Below are 23968 nucleotides of genomic sequence, written 5' to 3'. Positions count from 1 at the left end.
TACAATACCTGTTGTGATTGAGTCTGTGAATATTTGCTCATCTCATGTCTATTTTCTTCAGCCAGATTCTCAGTTAAATGAACAGAACTGCCATTTGAAATGTTATTAGCTATAGATTTTAGACTCGAAAATGGGTGATTTTCCAGAGAAAGAAAGCGAATTTTTGCACAAGACCATATTCTGAATTCATCCTTAGAAGAAAGGGAGAAAGGTAGAGGATGGGTCAATTACACTTTTTATATAATTGCCTGTATTTTAATTTAATTTCCATTCTTTACATATTTACTCATGTTCAATTGAGAAAGTATCACTTTTTACTCACTAAATATAGAACCATTTCATAAAGATACATAAACTCAAACATAAAGTGCTTTTCATTGTTCACCATTCTATGACATACTTCACTGATATTAAGTCAACATTCTATGAAAGATCATGAATAATTCCTTAATACCCATTTATATATTGAGACTGGAGATTAAAATCTGTTATAAAATGTTTTCAATTAGGATTAAAAACAAACAAAAACACCACCACTACCCCCCTGGGGTGCAGCAGCATTACACAGTAACCTTAACAGACAAGCATCTGATCAGACAAGCACCTAATCTGAGTATCAACAGTGGATTTGATTATCTTTAATGCTCCTTCAGACTCAAATCAGTAAAATTCTTCTAACACAAATGCTTTAGAAATAGAATTAGTATTCCTCATTATATCCTGGCAGCCATGTTCCCTTCATATATTATTTTGAGCATTACGTTACTCCTCAAATAATCAGCTACAAGTAAATACACGGACTTACAGTAGTCCTCAGCAGCACCACTTCACAGTCTTTAATTGCAGCTCTAATACACGTCGCTTTTACCCTCCACTCAGGCATCCAATAGAGGAGGAGAAGGAGAAAGCCACCAGTGCAAACCACCCCTAGAGAAACTAAAGCAAGCTTCCAGCGACACAAATTATAACCACAAATCTCCTGCATGGACACAAACAGTGATCATGTGATTAAATATCCTTGATGTGGCAAATAAATAACATTCCAAACTTCTTTGTTTTCTATATAGGTTCACTTAATAAATGTGGGTCTTCTATGTCTTGTCACAAACTGCTAATAATTCCCTAGTCCATAACTTACCTTTAAATTTTCTTTTGGCAAGTTTATTCTCAAATTTATACTTTTTAAGTAGTTAAATCTATTAATATTTACTCTTTATGGTTTTTTACATCTGATGTTACGCTTAAGTTTTCACTGACATGATATATTCAGATTCAGTACATTTGTTCCTAGAACTTTTATGACTTCATTTGTATATTTATCTTTGTAATTCTTCTAGAGTTTATGGTGTTATGAGGTAGAGTTTTTTTTAATAAACTTTTTATTTTGGAATAATTTTAGAGTTATAGATGAGCTCCAAGATATTATATAGAGTTACTATACATCCTTCACCCAGCTTCCCCTAATGTTAACAGCTTACATAACTACAGTACATTTGTCAAAATCAAGATATTAACACTGGTATCTTACTATTAACTAAACTGAGACTTTATTCAGATTCCCAGTTTATCCACTAACATTTTGCTTCTGTTCCAGGATATAATTCATAATGTCATACTGCTGAGATAGGTTTTAACTTTATTTTTTTTCCAAAAGGTTAGCTCATTCTCCCAATGCCACTGTGACTGACCAATTTGATCCACTGACCAGAATTACTCTAATGGTTTCAATTACCACCACCACCCCCGGGTTGCCAGTTAAATTTTAATTTCAGATACACAGGAATAATTTTTTATAGTAAAAGCATGTTCCAAATATTGCATGAGATAAACTTATACTAAAAAATTATTCCTTGTGTTTTTGAAATTCAAATTTAACAAAGTATCTTTTAAAAAAATTTTTTTCAACCTCATATTAAACTTTATAAATCAAACCTTGGATTAAGGATTATATGTAAACATTAGCTAATATAATTACTTTAGAAGTACTTAAATCACCAAACACAGAAACATATTCTTTCTCCTAAATTTTAAGTTTACAAGTTAAAAAGGATTATGCTAAAACCAACAAATAGAGATGCTACATAATCTCAATGCAAAAAAACACAGGATGAGGAAAAAGCGCACACATACTCAAGAAGTGATGACTTTAAAGATTCCTAAAAGGTCCCAATAAGAATGATTTAACTGGGTTTGTTTTTGTTTTTTTTTAATTTCACTTTTTCTACTCTCCAGAATAATAAATTGCGGAGATAAGTTATTCACACTTCACAAATAATTATAAAAGCTAGTCACCATTTCATCTTCTTGACCCTGGTTGATAGTCTTCCTTTCTTCTTTGTCCATATCTACAGTGGTTTGAAATGTTTTGTGCTTCAGAAAAGGTGAAGATAACTGAGGGAAAAAGGAACAAATGTTAGGGTTGTTATTTTTAGGAAATGTTAGGCAATTATTTTGTATCTTGGTAGACTATAAACTTCACTCTATCATCAGTGTCTATTACTATCAAAGTGTTCTTTCAAAATATTTTGGTTAAATTTGAATTCTTCCAGAGCAGTGATGGGAAATTTCATGTTGTTAAACATGTATCAAACAAGGTTTAACTGATGTTTAAGTAGTCACTAAAGTGTTAGCTTGCTCTAGTGACATTTTCAAAGGTTATGCTAGTTCTTAAATCAGCATTACTTACTATTGCAATAGTTGGCCTATTTCATTAACTAACTCATACCAGTAACAGTCTTGCTACAGAACAACTGAAATTCTGAGAGGAACTACCAAGTCTTTTTCATTCCCCAGATAGAGAAAGCCTTCTTGAACCATCGTGGGCCAAAAGTGCTTCATATAACTCAACTTAGTGCCTAAAGTATAGTAAAGAGGTAAAGCACCAGAAGTGAAACCAAGCAAAAAACCTCCCAGGGATTATTAAATTAATCATCCAAAAATATTTACTAAGTACCTACTACATGAATGGCAAGCCCTGGCTAAGAGTCTATCCCTATGGTAGGTGTATTCCTACTGGATATCGCTCAACTGACTCCTCCAATTCTGATTCCAAGTCTACTAAGCAACCTTCTGGCTATTTCTAATGACCAATGAAGCTTGTTTAGAAAAAAAATCTACTGGGCCTATTGACATTTTTTTTTCTTTTTCTTTTCCACATTAAAAAAAAAGATTAATTTAAAATAGACATTCAGCCAGAAGTTAAAGAGATGTGTAAAAATGTAAAATAACGCCAGTTTTCATGCAAATTTATCTTGGTTTTGGAAAACAGAAATTTTTTTATAATGTTACTTAACATGTAATAAGTTTATTATTATTTTTAAATATATCAATTTTAACATATAGAATCAATAGATAAAATCTAAGAAGTTCAGAAATCTTAGAAGTCCAACCTACCCATGCAAAGAAATACTTAAAAAACTACACTAAGGGTATCATTATCAAATTGCTCCAGCAAGTAATTAAAAACAAAAGTCTTAAAACCAGCCAGAGAAAAAAGACATGTTACATACAAAAAGAAAGTTAAGAACAACATCAGATTCTGGCCACAAACAATGCAAGTGAAAAGACAGTGAAGCAACATCTTCGAAGTACTAAAAAATAAACTTTCAAGAGAAAGTTCTATACCCAAACAAAAATATCTTTCAAAAACTAAAGTGAAATAAAGACTTCTCAGACACATAAAAACTGAAAAACAACAGACCAACACTACAAAAATATGGTAAAGGAAGTCCCTCAAGCACAAAGAAATGATATATATCCCATGGAAATACTGATCTCCACAAAGGAATGGAAAAGCAGCAGAAATATAAGTGACAACAATGGCACAAAGAATAGGGAAAATGGAAATATACTGTTCCCATAAAGTGATATAACATCACTTGAAGGTGAACTGTGATAAGTTAAAGATACACACTATAAACTCTAAAGCAACCACTAAAATAAGTTATCACTAGAAAGCCAACAAGGCAATTAAATGGAATAAATTACTCAACTGATCTAAAAGAAGGCAGAAAAGGTTTAAAAAAAAAGGGGGGGGGGAGTTAAGACAAATAGAAAACAGTATGATGGCGATAATAATCACATTAAATGTAACGGTCTGAGCAAAGGAGTTAAAAGGCAGAGACTGACTTGCATTTTCTTTTTTTTTTTAAAGCAAGTCCTAACTATATGCTGACTACAAGAAATGCATTTTAAATATAGAAGCACAAATAGGTTAAAAGTAAAAAGAAGGGAAAAAACAAACCATGTTAATTCTACTCAAAATAGAGCTGGAGTGACTCTATTAACATAAAATAAAGTGGACTTCAGAGCAAAGAATATTACCAGGGATCAGGTAATTTCATAATGATAATAGGGTCAATCAAGATAAAGTAATAATCCTAAATGTGTGCATGTAACAGTTTTTCAAAACACATCAAGCAGAAACTAATAAAACTGAAAGGAGGCAAAGAGAAATTCACAGTCACATTTGGATATTTCATTATCTGAACAACACTATCAATCAACTGGACCTAACTGACATTTATAGAACACTCCGCCCAACTCCAGCAAAATACACATCAACTGGACCTAACTGACATTTATAGAACACTCTGCCCAACTCCAGCAAAATACACATCAACTGGACCTAACTGACATTTATAGAACACTCCGCCCAACTCCAGTAGAATACACATTGTTCTTGGCAAATGTACACAGAACATTTACCCAAAAACAAAACAAAAAACAGCAACAACAAATAACTGGAACATAAAACAAGTACTTTTCTTGGGGTACGGTAGGAACATGTTGGATGCAATGTAGTTATTTTAGATTTGTTTTTCTTATTCCTTTGGATATAGTTTATTAATTTTCTTGGGGTATCGTAGGAACATGTTGGAAGCAAAGCAGTTATTTTAGGTTATTTGTTTTTCCTAATCCTTTGCTTGTTTGAAATGTTGTGGGGCTTTTTTGTTGTTGTTTGTTTTTTTTTAAATTTTTGATAAAGTTAAAAATTAAAAAAAAAAAATATCAATAAATTTAAAAGGACCCAAGTCATATAAAGTATGTTCTGAACACAATGGAATTAAATTAGAAATCAATCACAGGAAGATACATGAAAAATTCCTGCAGTGGTTGAATTGTGTCTCCCAAAAATATATGTCCAAGTCCTAACCCATAGTATGTGTAAATGTGATCTTATTTGGAAATAGAGTCTTTATAAATGCAATTAATTAACTTAAGGCTCTCAAGATCTCTCATTTTTGCATATATAAACTATTCCATATGACAACAAAGCCAACAGCATCAACAACGTTGAAAAAAAAAAAGCAAAAGAGAATATACAGATTTTTTTTTTTAAAAAAAAAGACCAAACAAATGCAATAAGTAGACTTTTTTATATCCTAATCCAAGCAAACCATCTGTTTAAAAACAAACAAAAAAAAGTAAATTCGGTATCTGACCTTAGATTGAATCCTGTACTGGAGAAGGGATAACACTATAAAAGTTATTATTGGGTCAATTAGAAAAACTATAATATGGATGGTAATAGATTAAATAAAAGTTTTCTGTCAGTGTTAAATTTACTAAATTTGATACCTGTACTGTGGTATTATCTTAGTAGTAATACACACTGAAGTATTTAGAGAGAAAGGGCCATGGTGTAAGTTACATACACTCATGTAACTTATACTAAGAGAGAAAGAAAAAGATGGAGAGTGGAAGAAGAAAAGAGAAAGAACACAAATGATACAAATGATATAATGTTTATAATAAGTGAATGAGCAGAGGTATTTATTTGTGTGAGTGTTCTTTACACTGTTCTTATTCTTGCAACTTTTCTATACATTTTAACTTATTTCCAACTAAAAAACTTTAAAACCCATCTTTATTGGTTAAGGGATGGTCAGGAGTTGGTAACTGGCTTCATGGAAGCTCATTATACTAATTTTCTACTTTTTAATATGCTGAAAGTCCATAATAAAAAGATTTTTAAAATAAAATAATAGTCACCCATCTGAAGTGTTTGGATAAAAGAAATTTTCAGAAGATTTTCACTCCTGACACAAAGGGCCATAAATCTTGACAAATCTGCCTCTCAGAGTCTCAAATCTAAGGCTCAACTCATTATGTGCTAGGCATTATCCATAAACTCTTAAGATATATTCACCTAACTTTTACTGTAGAGTTTTGACTCTAATTTATCTTCACTTGTGTGTTTTCATCCATTGCCTGGAAATATAGATGTACTTCTCCACCTTTGCAAATCCTAATTTTTCAATGTAGAATATATTAGTAAATGAATAAGCATGCTTTTTAATTTTAGAATAGGCATTGCCATTAAAATTCGATGCTCTCATTAAACTCATGTACTTGTAACTACTTAAAATTCCACCCAAGAGTCTCTTGAATGAGTCACTTTAGTCCAGTATAAGCTGTATTCTCATCTCAACTTCTACATTAACTGACCACAGAAACAAACACTCCAATTATTTATTTTTAAATGAACTACACATAGCCTACTGCCTATAGTAACCTATTTTCATTGTTTTCTAAATAAAATTCTAGACATTATCTCATTACTCTATTTACAAGTGTTATTTATTTGAAATCTAGCTTAAAGCAAAATTCTCGTTTCATCAAATTTTACAGAAGTTCAAATGTTAAAAATTACTTAAATTAAAAACTGCTCTAAAAATCACCAATTATTATTCACATCATATACAACTCACAGGATACCAGAACTCACCTTTCACATGAACTTTTAGTAAAATCCAATGAAACAATTGCAATAAAGCTCTTACATTTTAAATATATACATACTACAAATGTACATTTAAATTATATATATATTATAAACGTTGATTTAAATTTTTAATGTGTATATAAACAATAGAAAGTCCTCAACATTATTTCAATGACTCATGAAAATAAAAACTATATATAACTAAACATATTTTAAAATACAGTGTTTATTCAAGATGAAAATACATGTTAAATAGTATAGTACCACAGCATCTAGTTAGGCATATGAAGCATTAATATCAAATTTTTAAAATCCATTTAACTTACAGAGGTATTTTGTGGTGGTTTGCTGGAGAGCACTTGTTTTTTAATCCAGTCAATTTCTAGACCACAGAAAACAAAGAAATTTTGCTTACCAACAGGACTATACCATCATTCTTTCCAATTGCTGGTATTAGCAAGATTTCAAAAGCTGGCTCTTAATAATAAATAAGCATAAAAATCCATTCAACTGAGAACTTCTGCCAGATAGTTCTGTTTTGGTTCTTTTCAAACTGCTTTCAAAATGATTAAGACATTAAAATTTAGGATTTTTTAATTCACTGATTTTAAGTGGTATATTAAGTGGATATACCCTTCTGTCATCTGACTGCTGCTGGTAGAGTGCCTATTCTTTGGATCAGTCATATCTAGCTGGCTCACTGAAGGCCAATTCCACAGAGAGCATGTCTTAGCCTTGATGTTATCTAAATAGCAAGGAGCTTATAGGCTATTGTGCTTGACCAAACCCTTCCTTGCATTTACAATGAACTTGATTTGTTACGTGAGTAAAAAAGCAGTACAGGACACATGAAACTATCAGAAATAAATCTCACTAAAATGCATTTCATTTTAAGTTGTCTTATTTTTTTCCTATTACACAAATTTCTAAGAACTATGAATATAGTCTTTAGCCTAGGCTAAGAGTTATAGCTTATATCCTATTTGCCATTTTCAGAGGGACTGAAGATATTAAAATGAAAAATGCATGATTCAAAATTCACAAAACTAAATATAAAAGAAATTTAAATAATTACACTTTCAATAATGTTTTTTGTTAGTTTGTAGCATATATACTTTTGGAGTTATTAAAATTAGAACTGTGCTAAAACTTTTTAGATACTTTGTATTGTTGAATGGTCAATCAGCCTCACTTTGTTTTATATTATAGGTCTAGATGGTTTTCTGAGAATGGAACATATTGAATTATGTTAAATAAATACTTGAAAAACCCATCGTCAAGGACCATGCAGTACAGATTGTTTTAAAGATACTGAAGTATAAATGGCACAGCCAGCATTCTGAAATACTATTTCATTTTCAAATTTGTAGCATCCACAAAACAAGATGGCCTTCTACAATTCCACCTTTTGCAATTGAAATAAAATGTTCTAATATACAATTCTAATTCTAGTTATTGAAGACCTCAGTTTCAATATTCATACATTTCTATAAAAAGAGAGAATATCTGAATCTCCCAACTACAGAAACCAAATTGTGACAGCTCTTAATGAGGGCAAAATTTAACACTTCAAGTCAGCTCCTAACAATAAGAATGACATAATATAATTTAATGAATACATGGAAATTTTACAAGTATACCAGCTAAATTTTAACAAAGCTCTACTCAATACCCATTTTATCACTTCCCATCTTGGACTTTCTCTTATAATACATGCTTTTGTTTCTGTGTTTAGGCTTAAGGAAGACCATTGTATCCAATATACACCAAATCAAGATTGTATTTACATTTGTAAAGTGCAGTCTTTGTATAATTATGTTTTTTTGTATGTTACAAAACAATGTGATAGGTATAACAAAAAAAACTTATAATTAGAAAAGATAATGTAATTACTTGTATTAGGATCAATATTAAGAATATCGAGTTAAAACATAGCCTGCACTATATACCATTCTTCTGTAGATCTTTTATCACTTCTAATATATATTCTAATTAAAAAAAAAATCAACCTTTTTTTTTCCCCAGAAAAATGCCACATCGTAAGACTGTCATTGGGCAAAAACAGTGGTTCTGAGTATTACAGTTAATTGCAAGGTACTTAGTATAAAAAGGGAAAAGGTGCCTTGACTGACAAATGATATTTACATTTACATCCTCTTTTTAAAAGAAGATATGTGTAACAAAAAATCATTTATATACAATATAATAAACAGTCTGCATTTTGTAAATATCTATTTAACATAAATGAGATTTTCTATTTCAATTAGTCAAGCTATTTTGATCCTTTAAAACTTTTATGCTTCCCCTTAAATCGTTCTTATGTATGTGACTTTTCAAACTCCACACTCAAGGACTGAGAATTACAAAACCATTATAATAGCTACATAGATTTCAAAATGTTATGGAAAAGGCTGCAGCAGGCAAAAGGAAACATGAGAATCACACTAATAGGACCAGTCTTATAGATGGAATATTCAAAACTTGCAGAACCAAAAGGACCTATAAAGAAAACTGGCAGACCTGCCCCTAAGATAATCAAAAGCCAAAAGTATAGATAAATTGGTGACACTACCTCTGGGTTGCAGTAGGGTAAGGGAGAGACTTTAGTGCTCTTTGAATACTTTTACCATCTGCATATGTCAAATATTTAAAAATAAATAGTTGAATGAAAAAAAAAATGTAAGGAAGGAAGGAGAGTTGAATAGCTGTCTGAGCATATGGATAAACTTCTAATTCTACAATGTATGGTCAACCCTAGGTCCGTAGGAACCTCCAAAACACTTCATGGAGCCGTATCTAACCATTCTCTATGCCTAGATCTCACTCTTAATTATTTTAATCCCAGGAAAGAGAGAGTAGTGATTTTGAAAACTTCTTTATTAAGTACACTTCTATAAGGCTACAGGTTAATTATTTTTACAGCTCCTCTACATTCTGGTCCAACTGAGGAAAAGACCTACCAACTGGTGATACAGCATAAGTAGCAAAAAATTATAAATGATTTCATCAAACTGATTCATCTATAAGTATTAACTGAGCAGATATACACTACAGTCATCGCTATGATAACAACAAGAGATATATAACTTCTGCAGACAATACAAACTGAACAAACTAACAAAACAAACTTGAAAAGAGCACTGAAATCAAGAGTCTGTTCGAGCTTGTCCTAAAATGACAATTAATTCAACATGAAATATTCTGCAAGTTCCTTCACCTGTCTTGGGCTCAACTCCCTCCCAACTAAAATGAGGCAGTTGTTATAGGTAATTCCTATGATATAGTCCAGCCATGAAAGTTTGTGACCTAAACAAGCACTGCCTTTGTATATAGCCTGCTGCTGCACTCTTTCACCACTAGGTGACATTCCAACATTGGTAAGGAAATTAAATTGACATTCACAAGTCATGAAAAAGAGTAGCTGCAGTTATCCAAGGCGATTAGGAGTGATTAAAGATGAGAAGTCATATATGAGATTTTTTAGTACCACTTGAAATGCTGATATGGAATAGTAGGGTTTGCCTATATAATAGAGCCCATTTCATGTGTCTCAATGGAAAAATAAGACATTCAACAAACACAAAACAAATGATAAGGGGATGGGGGGAGGCAAGAATATTATTATTCCCTTTATATAGATTACTCCCAAATTCACAATCATCTGAAACTAGAATTTAGGGATCTTACAATACTGTAAAACAGGGAAGGGAAGAATAGTAACAATTAAAAAGCACATGAACCTACTAGTGAACAAGATCTATGTGGTAAAACTTGACTTGCCCATCAAAGTGGCAAAAAAAAAAAAAAAAATTAAAGACAGACAAGGAGCACTGCTGTACGTTCCTGGTGAGTGTGAATCTGTACTACCTTTTTGGAATATCAATTGGCAGTATCTATTATCCAAATAAACCGTGACCCAACACTCTCAATTTTAAAATCCATATCACATATGTATGTACAAAGATGTACACTGACTGCAGCACTGTTACTAGCAGAAAAAAAAACTTTTTTAAACTAGAAAAACCTGAATATTTATAAATATTAGAATAGATGAATAACTTAAGGAATTAAGGAGAATGAGTTAAATCTGTGTGTCTCAAACAAGACAGATATTATTCATAATCTATAAAGAGAGGAAAAAAGTATTATCTAACATAACATTTTTGTAACAAGAACCAAAACACTCTGTGGATGTGTATTTTTAAAGTAAAAAGAGAAAAGTGTAAGATACACACCAAACTGTTACCATTATTTTAGAAGGTATGTATTTGCAGAGCCAAATACAATTCCTCTGCATTGTCAGGCTTATTATGAAATAAGAGTATAAGAGTTCTGAGGTTTTTCTTTGGAGGTGAGAGGGGGTACTTAAAAGCAAAAACATGTACTTGGAACAGATAAAGAGTACTTTAAAACAAGCCAAAAAAAACTTGTGTGGCATGGACATTTAATATTATAGGATCAACAAATCATGAGCTCCAATAATAGATTGTGTACAACCAAATCGATAAGTGACTGTAATTTTCCCAAGCTAAAAATTATACTTTCAAGTGAAAAGATAAGGTGAGGCTTTTGTTAATTAATGTATAAATGGATGTTTCTTCCATTTTAAAGCAAATTAGTGACTACTTCTTTTAAATTGTAATGTTTTTAATCAAAATCCCTCACAACTTGCTTGACATTTCAATAAACAATTTAAAGTCTTTGAAATCTAGACATTCACAAATTCTAAGACTCATACTTTTCACACTTTAATATAGCTAAAATCAGGATGTACCTTTGATGAAATCTTAGCTGTCAACAAGTGACAGTGGTAACTGCATGCACATGCTCAAAGCTGGTCTCAACTGCTCAGAGTATTGTCACTTCACTTATGTGCCTTGTTGGCAGAACATTGTTGAGTTTAAATTAATTAAAAGTCCTTAAAAAGATCATAATGTAGTTGCATACTGAAACAAAACGCAGTAGTATGCACATTAAAGTACCAAAACAGCAGACCAGATAGTGAAAGTGACTCAGCAGAGTGGGGCTATGAATGTAGAGGTTTTACGAATGCCTTAAATCAATTTATTTTGTTTACATTTTCCTTTTTATACAAGCAGAAGAGAGATATTGGGGGACGGGGACTGGGAGGCAAAAGAACTCTTTAAAGAAGCATAAATTGCTGATTCCAAGAGACAAAACACTGTATCTTAATTTTTTTCTTTCATGGTGGTACATAAACTAATGAGTCTTAAAATCTTACAGTGCAGAAAATTCCTCTTGTTCCACGTAACATTCATATGAAGCCAACTATGAGTTAGACTGAAAACTGCAGTCAATAACCTAAGTAAAGGGGCAGAGGTTGAGAGCAGGAGGAAGACCTAGGGTGAGCAAGGGGTGGAGAGGGAGGGAGTAAAACAGGAAGGGGTAAAGAAAAGAGGGGAAGAACCAGATAGATAAAATTTCCAGAAATTAAACTTCTGAGTCTTCAAGTATTTCAAAGAGTTACACATAGATTTTAGAGATGTACATGTTCCTTATTAGCAGCAAACCTTAAAAATAATTTTTTTCATTAACTCAGTATGGTTCACTTATATTGTATTATATTTGCAAGAAAATTAGCTTCATTTCATGATCTATACTGTAGTATGGTTCACATTTCACTCTTTCAGAACACTGTGATTTAAAGACCCAATCACAAAGCAGCACAAAATAAATAGGAAACTATTCTGTACTAAAAGTACAATCTCTGCAAACTTGTAATTGTAACTGAGAGCCAGGTTTGTTTGTTTTTTAATTACTTAATTTGTGTTCTTCCACTTTACTCCTTTTCCCAATTTGAAACTTATGCATAGAAAGGCAGTACAAAATCCTTAACATTTATATGCAACAAATATTTTAAAAGTACAGCAACATAAATTGTCACTGAAGAAGACAATGACCTTACCCATGGTACAACCATCACAAAAATCTTAACTTTCAAATTTCCTACGGTCATCCTTATAATCCAGTATTCAGGATTTAAAAAAACAACAACAACAATGTATTTGATACAAAAAGCCACAATCATTTTAACTGATATCTGTACAGGGATTTTTAGTTTACAAAACATAGGCATCAAATCAAATCCATACACAAACTGGATATGACCATTTCTCCACCTGCTTAAAGTTTCTGTAGCTTCCCATTGTGTGTTAGCATCATATCCCAAATTGATAAATGAATGCCTCCAATATAAAAAATAAAAATAAAACTTTAAAGGCACCACCTGTTCATATAAATTGAAGAAATACTGGGTTAAAGATAAGCAGGTCTCTCTGTAGCAAGACTTTGAAAACTTTTATTAAACACAATATTCTATGTATTTCTCTACCACAGGGAATTGGGCTCCAAGGGCAAAATCAAAACTAATTACAAGACATGTAAAATCCTTCAGAATCTGGCCTTGCCCAGTTGTTAATGCCATCTGCTTTTTACCAATGGCAATAATTAGCCCCTCAATAACCTTACATCCCATCCATTTATATACTACAATTTACAGTTCCCCAAAAGTCCTACTGCTTCCTGACTTTATTCCTTTTACACCGTTCCTTCTGTCAAGAATATCCTTCCATCACTTTAGCCTGGCTGGAGTTTCTACTTGTACTTCAAGACCCAGATCATGTATCTTCTCTACTAAGCTTTCTTCAATTATTCCTTCTACCTCCCAGCAGGACTCTTCCCACTTTTGTCAACCTCTGTATCCTGAATGTGTCAGAGCACTTGTCCCATGATACTGAAATTAGACTAAAAACCTTAAAGGTTGGGATATCAGGCAGCACCCAGAAATGTAGCTGAATGAATGAGACAGAGCAAGACATGGGGGATTACGGAAGTGGAATCCTTCGTCTTTTACTGGGCAAAATTTTACAACAGATAAGTTTTGTCTTCGGCATGCTCCACATCCTATCCCTATGATCCTTTTCCAACTCTCCCATATTCTCTTCCCAGGACCCACAGAGATGTAATATAACCCCAAACAACCCTCTACCACAGCACTATGTTCTTAAGTATCATCTGTTTTCTTCTCCTCTTAATCAAGAACCATTCTATCCAGAAATTAGTAAGTGATGAGTGAAAGCTCCTCAAAGCTTACAAACCTAATAAGAATCTCTAAGTAACAAAGCAACCACAGAAGTATGGAGAAGGTGTGAGGAGTGGGCATTGCAGCTCTATGATTCAGAGACGCAAGCCCACATAACTAGTTTGGGAGTCTCTTCCATGCTGAGCTTCCCTGAAATGGTACCATTTTTTTCACTTTACCTACTCCTGGAGAGCAGTAGCAGTGGGCTACTGGCAGAGATAGAGATGGCAAAGGGGCCACCTGGCAATCTTATTATCACCCATTCTTCTTGGGCTCAAGTTTTGTTTACTTGTTTTAGTTAGGGACCACCTATGGTCAACTTTTATTATTACAAACAGAAAGTTTCACCGATATGGTCACCAATGAACTTAAAACATAAACAGTGCCTTTATTCTAGCCAAGAAGTTCCATGAAATATAACCCCAGACCACTGCTTGATTTTGGAAAAGGCAAATTAATTGAGAAGACCAAGATGTTACCCAAGTATACTAATATTTCAAAATAAGTCTGTAAATAGTAAATTAGCATTCTAGCAAGAATCATTATAGTTTATTACAACTCCAAATTTCATAGAAATTAATATGTTAAAATGTCTGTTATCTACCATGTGCCAAGACTGTGCTAAATGCTGTAAATTACAAAGATTAAACTTGTTACCTTAATAAACCCAGTTCTAGTGGGCTAGACAGATAAGTAAGCAAACCTGCTTCAAACACAATGGTTGAATACTGCAACAAAGTAGGTATCACAGGAGCAATGTGGGCAGGGAGGAGAGGGGAGTGGAGGTCTAAAGGGACAAGCATAATTCAGGTACTACAATAATTGGTAATTGCTACAACTTTTAACAGCACATAAGAAGGATCATTCACTATGGGTTGTACCAGAGAAGAAAGAATTCAGGAAAACACATGTAAATAATTTTGAACCTGACTAATTAAACAGCTTATTCTAATCTTCTCACCATAATTGAACTGGCAAAAAAAAAAAAAAAAGAAAAAAGAAAACATGGGTTAAACCTCAAAATTTCAACTAACTCTAAGGCAGTAGTGATAAATGTAAAAAACGTATTTTCAAAAAGACCCATGGAATAAAAATATTTGCTAGTCTGTCTAGTCTTTCAGTTCAGTGCTCTAGACAAAATTACTCTTCTTTCCTGAGGTATTTTACATTTTACTTAGTAAACTGAATTACATTACTATAATTAACATGTAAATAAGTAAAAATTTTAAGGGAAAAACATTAGAAAAGAGAAACTTTAGGAAATCATGAACGAAAGTAAATTATAAATGAATTTAGAAAACTGATGGATTAGGAAGCTAAGGCATAAACTAGAGATGGGTGAAAACTCTTCTCCGAAGAACCAGTGACCCGTAGTTAAAGAAATCAATCCAAAAACCACAGAAGTAAAAGAAAATTTCAAGTCTTCTTTAAAAAAAAAAAAAAGATATAAACTCTCACTAATCTTTGTTTCAAAATGAAAATAAGAAACATAAAATCCTATTAAATAAACACAAACATACTTTTTAATTTTATAATGTGGCTGAAGGAGATAATGGGTAACAGTATAAAGAAAGAGGATGGAGGAGGGGTTGGGAAGCTGACAAACATACACAGGGACACAAAGAAAACAACAAATATACATAAAATGTACATTAGAGATACATGAGGTTAACATCTTAAGCTTTTGAGGATGCTGCCAGTTAAGATGCCATATCATGGTGTGTTTTCACTATGAAAAACTTGAATATAATACTATGTAATTATTGCCTGCTGCTCCAGTTAATTTAAAAAAAAAAAAAATCCTCTTTCACAACACACACAAGAGCACACACGTGTGGACACATACACAAAAGACTTGTTTGAATACGTAAAATGGGTATTAGACTCTCAATCAAAATTCCAACAGTTTTCTTGCAGAAATGGAAAATCTAATCATTAAATTCATATGGAAGGGCAGGGGACCCTGAGTAGCCAAAACTGTCTTGAAAAAGAACGAAGTTGGAGGACTCACACTTTCCAATTTCAGAACTTGACAAAGCTACAATAACCAAAACAGTGTGGTACTGGCACAAGCTCAGAGATACAGACCAATGGAATTGAATTGAGAATTCAGAAACAAACCTACACATCTATGGTCAACTGATTTTTGACAAGAATGCCAAGTACACTCAACAGGAAAAGAATAGTCTCTTCAACAAAAGGCATTGGGAAAACTGGATATCCATATGCAAAATAATGAAAGTGGACCATACAGGGAAAAAAAAAAAAAAAAAAGCTAATTCAAAATGGATCAATGGCCTACTTATAAAGGGCTAAAACTCTTAGAAGAAAACACAGGAGAATACTTTTGGGACCTTATTAGGCATTGGATTTTTAGACTTCACACAAAAAGCAGGAACAACAAAAGAAAAAAATTGGTAAATTAGACTTCATCAAAATTAAAAACTGTACATCAAAGAACATTGTCAAGAAAATAAAAGGACAACCTAAAGAATGAGAGAAAATATTTGGAAACCATATATCTGATAAGAGTTTAAGATCCAAAATATGTAAAGAACTTCTATGACTCAACAATAAAAAGACACCCTAATTTTTAAATGAACAAAGGACTTGAACAAATGTTCCTCCGACGAATATATACAAATGGCCAATACATATAATAAGCACACGAAAAGATGTTCAATCATTAGCCATTAGGGAAATGCACATAAAAACCACAATGCAAATAAAAACCACTTCACACCCACTAGAATGACTGTCATTTAAAGAGAAAATAACAAGTGTTGGAAAGGATATGGAGAAATAGGAACACTGGTGCATTGCTGGTGGGAATGTAAGATGGTACAGCAGCTGTGGAAAACAGTATGATGGCCCCTCAGAAAGTTAAGCATAGAATTACCATATGACCCAGTTTCTATGTATAAACCCAAAAGAACTGAAAAAAGAACTCGAACAGAAATGTATTTGTACACCAATGTGTTCATGGCAGCATTATTCACAGTAGCCAAAAGGTGGATGCAACACAAATGTTCAACAACAGATGAACGGGTAAACAAAACACATACAATGGAACACTATTCAGAGGTAAAAAGTAATGAAGTTCTGATCCATGCCACATGTGGATAAAAACCCTGAAGACATCATGTTGAGTGAAATAAATCTGACACAAAAGACATACTGTATGATTCCACTTATATGAAATAACTAGAATATGCAAATTCATAGACAGAAAGTGGAGTGCAGATTACGGGGTGGGGGAGGTCAGAGAATGGGGAGTTAATGCATAATGGATGATGGGTTTCTGTCTGGAATGATGGGAAAGTTTAGGTAATGGAGGATGGTAAGGTTAGCACAACACTGTGAATATGATTAATGCCACTGAATTATATGCTTGGGAGTGGTTAAGATGGGAAATTTTATATGTTGTATATGTTAGCACAATAAAAATTTTAAAACAAAAATAAATAAAATGGGTATTAAACTAGCAAGTAATAGTAAGTCACCATTTAATGAACCTTTTGTCCTCACAATTCTATAAAATAGCTATTATTAACTCCACTTGGCAAATGAAGAAACTAGGTAAAGTGACCTGACCCAGTTTACAGAACTAGTAAGTGCTGGGGCTAGAATTCAAAAGCACTTCTATCTGGCTCTGGAAGCCCACATTTTATCTAGTACACACCCTCTCCCAGGGTATATGACTGCTAACAAATCTTTAGGCACTGTAATGGTTTTCTTAGACTGCTGTTTTCTTACTTTGCTATTCCCAGAGTGACACTTAAGTTCAGTTAGTTTAAATTTCATGGAAACATTAACTATTTATATAGTTCTTTTCAAACAGTATGCAGATCTTGCTGGCAGAAAGACATTAACTCTTAAAAACAGTGAAAGTAGTTGAGCATCACTACAGAATCATACAAACCACCAAGCCTTTTAATTATACTAAGTTCTTTGTGTGGTGTATAATACCTAGCAGATTTTCATAAATGTCTAATCCTTCTCCATTAATCAAATTGAGAAGTCACATCATATGTGCACTTAATTAAGTGTAACAATTCAACTATGGATGCTGGGAGTGGGGCGGGGGGGGGGGGGGAGGACAGGAGAGAGAAACAATCCAAATAATGGTGGCAAGATACCTGCCATTTACATCTCTGTCCCAGAGTTAGCATGAAATGGAAACTATAAATCTGCTATTCCTCAGCAATCTAAATTCCCATTTACCTGTCAAAGGCATCTCACATAGCTGTTATGATTCCAGCTTATCAAAAAAAAGTAACCTAATGTTGAAAGGAAAGCTAGCTGAGAGAATCAAAAGATAGCATATCAGTTTTCAACCAGTTTTCAAACGGGTACTTCCCTAAAGGATTTTTTCAAGGGTAATTTTTACTATTCAGGATTGTTACCTTAAATGGGACTTTAGGTCCAAAGCCCCCCATAAAAGGTGATTTCACTTTACTCAGCTATTTTGATCAGAAAGAACTAAGTGCCAAAGCACTTGTCTTTGTCTCTTTGTCAGCCAGGCAGGCAGCAGGCAGGTTTGTAAGCAGTCCAGCTTTGAGGGAATCACCACTTTGGTTTAGAGCAACAGACTAGTCTCAAACTACTGTGCCTGAGTTCTTAAACTATTACCCAGGGAGTGAGGAAATCTGTTACTCAGAGCCTGGGAGAGACTTAGCCTGCTGATACAAGCACTCACTATCTGTAGGTGGCAGGGACTGCCATCCAGAAAGAAACCTCTGACCAGAAGCAAAACAAGTTAAAAAAAACACACAAACACACACACACACTCACACAAACTGATTCTCAATAGGGAAAAAAACACATTGAGTTTTGAGATGTGCCATCAATACAGAATACAAAATAAAGGCAAGAGTGAAAATAACACCCAACTAAGAGAAAGACATGGGTTCTATCTAACCTTTTATAACATGCTGTCTCTCTTACATCTCCAGGCATCAGTTTCTGCTTCTGGGGGGCTAATCTAAATTATCTATGACCTCTCAGCATTATTTTCCAATCTCATAGCTTGATTTCAATATTCAACTCATGAATTCCTTTGTGAAGAAAATAAGAAAAACTAGATAAAATAAAGATGGATCAACTAATCCAACTTGTCATCATTGTAGAACTTTCACCTTGCCACCCAACAGTTAAAAGTATTCTTCATTACAATTTCCAGAAAAAGATTTTACACTCATCAGCAAGTTCTACACCACAGAATCAGGAAATTGTACCTTACACAGTTAACTCACTTTTCCCTGAAATTTAATTTCCTACCTAACTAGTCTGATTATCATTAACTAATCATTTAAAAGACCCACCAGGAGTAAATGTAAAAGTCAAAAGAGAGACAGAATTGTGATTAACAAATTAATTTTACAACTCACTTCTTTCATCCCATTTCCCATACATAAAACATTCAAACACAAGGCACCTCTTCCTGCAATCTCAGTTGATACTTAAAAGTGTTAATGGCTCTTAGTGATAGGAAGAGGCAAGAGAAGTATGTTCATTTGAAATTTCAAAGACATGCATATAGGAGGAAATTCATTTTCATAGGTCCATATGGTCTCTGCTTGGGGAAATGACCTGTGGTACATTAGTCCCTTTTTGTATTTGGTGGTCTTCAAGATTGCTACTTAAGTTCATTTTTTACCATTTCAGACTCTAGCAATGACCCCAATGTGAGGCCTTGGGACTAAGATGTTAACAGATCAGGTGTTGAGGTAGTTCTCTCTGGAGAATTATTCAATGAAAACTCTTCAGCAATCTCAAACAACTTTCCTCAGTATCAGACATTTGATTGTCTGGACATCTCTTTACTTCATTCCATTTGTCTTCCTCCTCATTGATCACCATAAAATCATTTTTTAACTCATTATTGTAAGAGTGAACATTTTTTCCCAATTATCATTTATTTATGACATCTCACATTATCGTTATTTTTAATCTTACTGATACAAATGTTTTTAACTTAAAACTTTTAAAATCAGAAATAACCATTAACTTCACAACATTCTACCTTATAAGTCCTACCTTTCTCCAGACGAAGCCTAAAATCTTTTACTTTTTGTTTTTGCTGAAATCTTAAAATATGTGCCCCAATTCTGTTTCTATTCTCTTGTTTCTACTCTCAAAATATGAAGATCAACAAAAATCAAGTAAGACTCTAATAATTATTTTCTTGCTTCATGCATGTTATCTGGACTAGTTAGGTGAGTTAATTAGAACATGGTTTTGATAACCACAAATTTACTCTCTCCAGAGGCCAGTAAGCCCCATTTCACACATGCAAACTATATTCCAAAACCAAAGACTAAATCCACTGAGCTATCTCTTGGATCCAGAGTTAACCAGAATGTATTCCATTATTGGAACAAGCCCTTGTGATGCATCAAGTATATCACCTTAACAAACTTCAGATACTAGATTATCACCTTTTAGCATACCCTGTGAACTATTTTAAGAGTTTTAAGACAGACTTTAATAAGTGATAAGCCTCCCTTTACCCAGGGTATGGACAAATGAGTAGTAAAATAGAGACAAAAAGTAAATGAATAATAGGGGGGAGGGGGGTATAGGATGTTTGAGGTGTTCTTTTCTACTTTTATTTTTATTCTTACTTTGTTTTAGAGTAATGAAGATGTTCAAAAACTGACTGTGGTGATGAATGCACAACTGTACAATGATACTGTGAACAACTGTTGTATACTTCGGATGACTGTATGGTATGTGAATATACTTCAATAAAATTGCATTTAAAAAAAAATGGTAAGCTGCTAACTCCCATCCATCTGTGGTCCACTGACATATCTCCCACTTAGTACTTGTATAGTTGATTTTGGTCACCAAGTACCAGGGAACAGAATCCAGCTTTAGGTCATTCAAGATCATTTTGAAATTCTATTTCTGTTTTCCAAGATTTTAGAAATTACCACCATCTTGTCATTCACAAGTATGCATGAAGTTCTTATTTCTACCATCATCCAGACCATTGGGGAAAAAAAATACAAAATAAAGACACTCCTATCAATGATCAGTTCTCACTAAGTTTGGCAGATGAATAGGGTATGTCCCTAGTAATACGATCCAGAGCCCATCTCCTAGGATTAATATTAACCTAAGGAATAAAGTACATTCATATTTTAATCACTCATAGTCACAATGGTTACAAAACCACCATCCTAAACGAGCACAACTTTATTGAGTATACGGAATGGAAGGGGAAAATAAACTATTATGTACCAGGAAGAGTGCTCCTTTCTCTGAATATGTTCTCAGCTAATTCTCAAAACTCTTTGATGGAAATATTACTATTCTACTTTATTAATTTAAAAAAAAAGGAGGGGGGTGGTAGCAGGAGGATCAGGGAAGTTAAGCAGTTTACAGTATAAGGGAGAACCAGAATCCCAATTCTACGTAACTGTATGTGACACAGAGGTTCCAATTTCTAGGCTTATCCTATTAGCTATTTGTGACTCTGGGCAACCTCAGTTTCATCCTCTGTAAAACGACATTTAAATGAGCTAATTCATGTAATTTCTGTCAACTGTAGGTAAGTTTACTCAGTAACTATAAGCATTGTTAAAAGTCAAGTAGTTTGCTATGAAGGTCAGAATTTGAACTCAGGTCTCATTCCCAATTAAGTTCTTTTCACTAAAATATGCTATAGCCGCCAACACACATTTATATAATAAGAACCCATACTTTAATCTGACATAAATGGAAAACTGATATAATACTGAGATAATATCAAGAGCTAACTAAACCAGCATTAGAATTTTAGCTCTAATATCTGATAAGCAACAAGCAGAATCAAGCAGAAAATGCATCACAAGATACTGTTGAGACATTCAGTTTACGGATCTTTGTTCTAATGACTATGGAACTACTTTCCTATCTCTGTGGGAATGTATTCTCTTTATCTCAAATAGTTTGAAAATAAAAATGTTAATTGCCAGAGGTCTCCCAAAGAAAGCTTACTGGTTGGCCTGTACAAAGAATAATCAGCCCTCCTACTACATAATTTGAACAATGCATCAAACTGAAGCTTGTCAACTTTATTTATAAACTGAAGCAACCAAACCACATCCTCACTTTTCCTATCCAATCTCTCCTGACCAAAAACAGGCTTTGCTACACTGACAATGTTAAAAAACAAACAAACAAACAAACAAAATTTTACTTTCTTAACTGCTTCACCCTCACTCTGATCTAAGAATGGAAAATACAAAAACAAGGATAGTAGCAAAAGTAAACTTCTATTATTAATGATGGTTGCAGGACTACTACTTCCAACAACTTCCAGGAACTGATTTCTGTTTAAAAGGGGTTCCTAAACTAGAATGGAATGCCCACACACATTTATTTTGGCAACTGTAGCCTATTCAGCAAAGCAACAATCCTCTAAAGAAGAGAATGTTGCATAAAGTCCAGTGAAACAAAATTAATACATGTTTCTTGGTAAAGAGGCTGAGTTCTAACCAAGGAAAAACACTTTCAACTAAGCACTCCCCCTTCAAAGAACAACCAAATCAGAACACCTTTATTTTAACAACAAAACCCTTCAAAGACAGTCTTCATTTGCCAATAATCTTTAAAGCCCCTGCATTTATTCGATTCTAAAACTCTAACTTCCTGTCTTATACATCTAAAAAAGCTATTACATACACAAATACGTTCTATTCGTTTAGTTCAGAATTGTGTAAAAGAGGACAGGTTTCTGTTTTGAGATTTACAACTGCATACCCATTCATTTTGCACTAATGTAACCACTAAATATAGCTCGAAGACACTGATGATCAAAAAGTAGTTAATTATATGGGTGATTCATACCTCCTAAGTCCAGACACCAAGCTCCAAGGATGTTTCTGCCAGATCTACAGGAAGAAGACACAATTAACACCTGTCACAAGAGCTGTCCAAATTGGGAAGCCCCAAACTGAGTTACTGCTGTCAATCTGCAACCGGCTTCCTTCCCAAACAGAGGTCCTACATCCACCAGGAGCTAACTCCGTGAAGGGAATGAAGAGAGGGAAAGGCCATAAAAAGAATGGCTATGAAAGTACTGGAGGAGAGGGCCCTGGTCTACGGGGGAGAAGATCTGGGTTTTTCTAGTTCTGACACTGAGTCAGAGTGAGCGGGCCTTAGGCAACCCAAAGTCATTCTCCCGGGGCCTCACTCAAGTTTATCTATATAAGGCGGTAGTTGACAGGGACCTCCAATACTCAGCGAGTAAGGATGAACTCACGGTTCCTTCGGCGAGCACCCGCACAAAGCCATGAAGGGCCCTGCCAATACCCACGGTCGACCACAAGACCACACCACCTCCCGGACTTTCTAAGGGGCCTGGACCACCATCCCGCTCCCTGGCCCCAAAACATACTCGCCCTCCCGGCAAGAAGCTTATTCAAAGCAGGCCTTCAAAACCACAACGTGAATTCCTTTTTCCAGCCTCACCTGTCCCAGACACTCCGCGGTCTCAGTGACTCCCTCCCACCTCTCCCCGTCACACACACCTTCCAGGAGAAATGATGCCCCATGTCGGCCCGAGGAGGCAGACCGTAAACTCACCTGGTACCCGCTACCGCTGACAATTCCACTCGTCTCTCCCAACCTCCCCCGTCATCACCACCCATCCTCTCCACGCCTCGCTCGCCCTGCCATACTGCGCCTGGGAAGCCAGAGCCACTCACCGCCTGCTGCTGCCGTCGCGCCGTCTTTCCCGCGGCCTCCCGGCTGGAGCAGCCGAGGGGCCACAGGGAGCCGGGGCAGCCGCTGTCGCCCCCGCCGCCCCCTCGCCTCAGCCCAGCCCCATCGCCCTCGGCCGGCACCAGCGGCCGCGGGTCGCTCTGGCTCGAGGCACCGCTGCCGCCGCGCGCTGCGGCTCGGGGTGAGGGGAGGGAGGCGCCGCGGCGAGGCCCGGGCCGAGCGGAGCGCAGGGGCGTCAGCGCTCTCCGACTCAGCGCCCGCGGTGGTGGCGTGTCGCCCGGGCAGAGTGAGAACAAGGGAGGGCAGCAGGGGAGGGAGGGCAGGGGAGGGGGGCGGTCTGCACTCCGAAACAGCCTCCCGCCGCTAGCGACGTAGCGAACCCCCCTCCCCTCAGCGGCGGCGCCCGGATCACGCTGCCTCGAGTG

The 23968-nt window shown here is 34.8% G+C and overlaps 1 protein-coding gene across 6 annotated transcripts in view; it reads right to left on the bottom strand.

The window, feature by feature from the left end:
• The window catches only part of ATP13A3 (ATPase 13A3), a 91093-nt gene extending 67479 nt beyond the window's left edge, over positions 1-23614 (bottom strand). For 2 of the 6 annotated variants that reach the window (XM_037838053.1, XM_037838036.1), the window contains exons 1-6: positions 23528-23550; positions 22668-22711; positions 7054-7109; positions 2293-2391; positions 806-979; positions 9-191 (exon numbers count right to left, since the gene is read on the bottom strand). In XM_037838053.1, coding sequence (XP_037693981.1) covers positions 9-191; positions 806-979; positions 2293-2343 — 408 coding nt within the window. In that variant the 5' untranslated portion in view covers positions 2344-2391; positions 7054-7109; positions 22668-22711; positions 23528-23550. Of the gene's footprint in view, positions 1-8; positions 192-805; positions 980-2292; positions 2392-6151; positions 6251-7053; positions 14800-22667; positions 22712-23527 lie in introns of those variants that run through there. The other 4 variants (XM_037838019.1, XM_037838046.1, XM_037838030.1 and 1 more) reach the window with 4 other exon arrangements.
• Between the last annotated feature and the right edge of the window lie 354 nt (positions 23615-23968).

Source organism: Choloepus didactylus, chromosome 1 (genome assembly GCF_015220235.1).
Source record: "Choloepus didactylus isolate mChoDid1 chromosome 1, mChoDid1.pri, whole genome shotgun sequence".
Taxonomy (NCBI): domain Eukaryota; kingdom Metazoa; phylum Chordata; class Mammalia; order Pilosa; family Megalonychidae; genus Choloepus; species Choloepus didactylus.
This window is presented reverse-complemented; position numbering and strand designations above follow the sequence as displayed.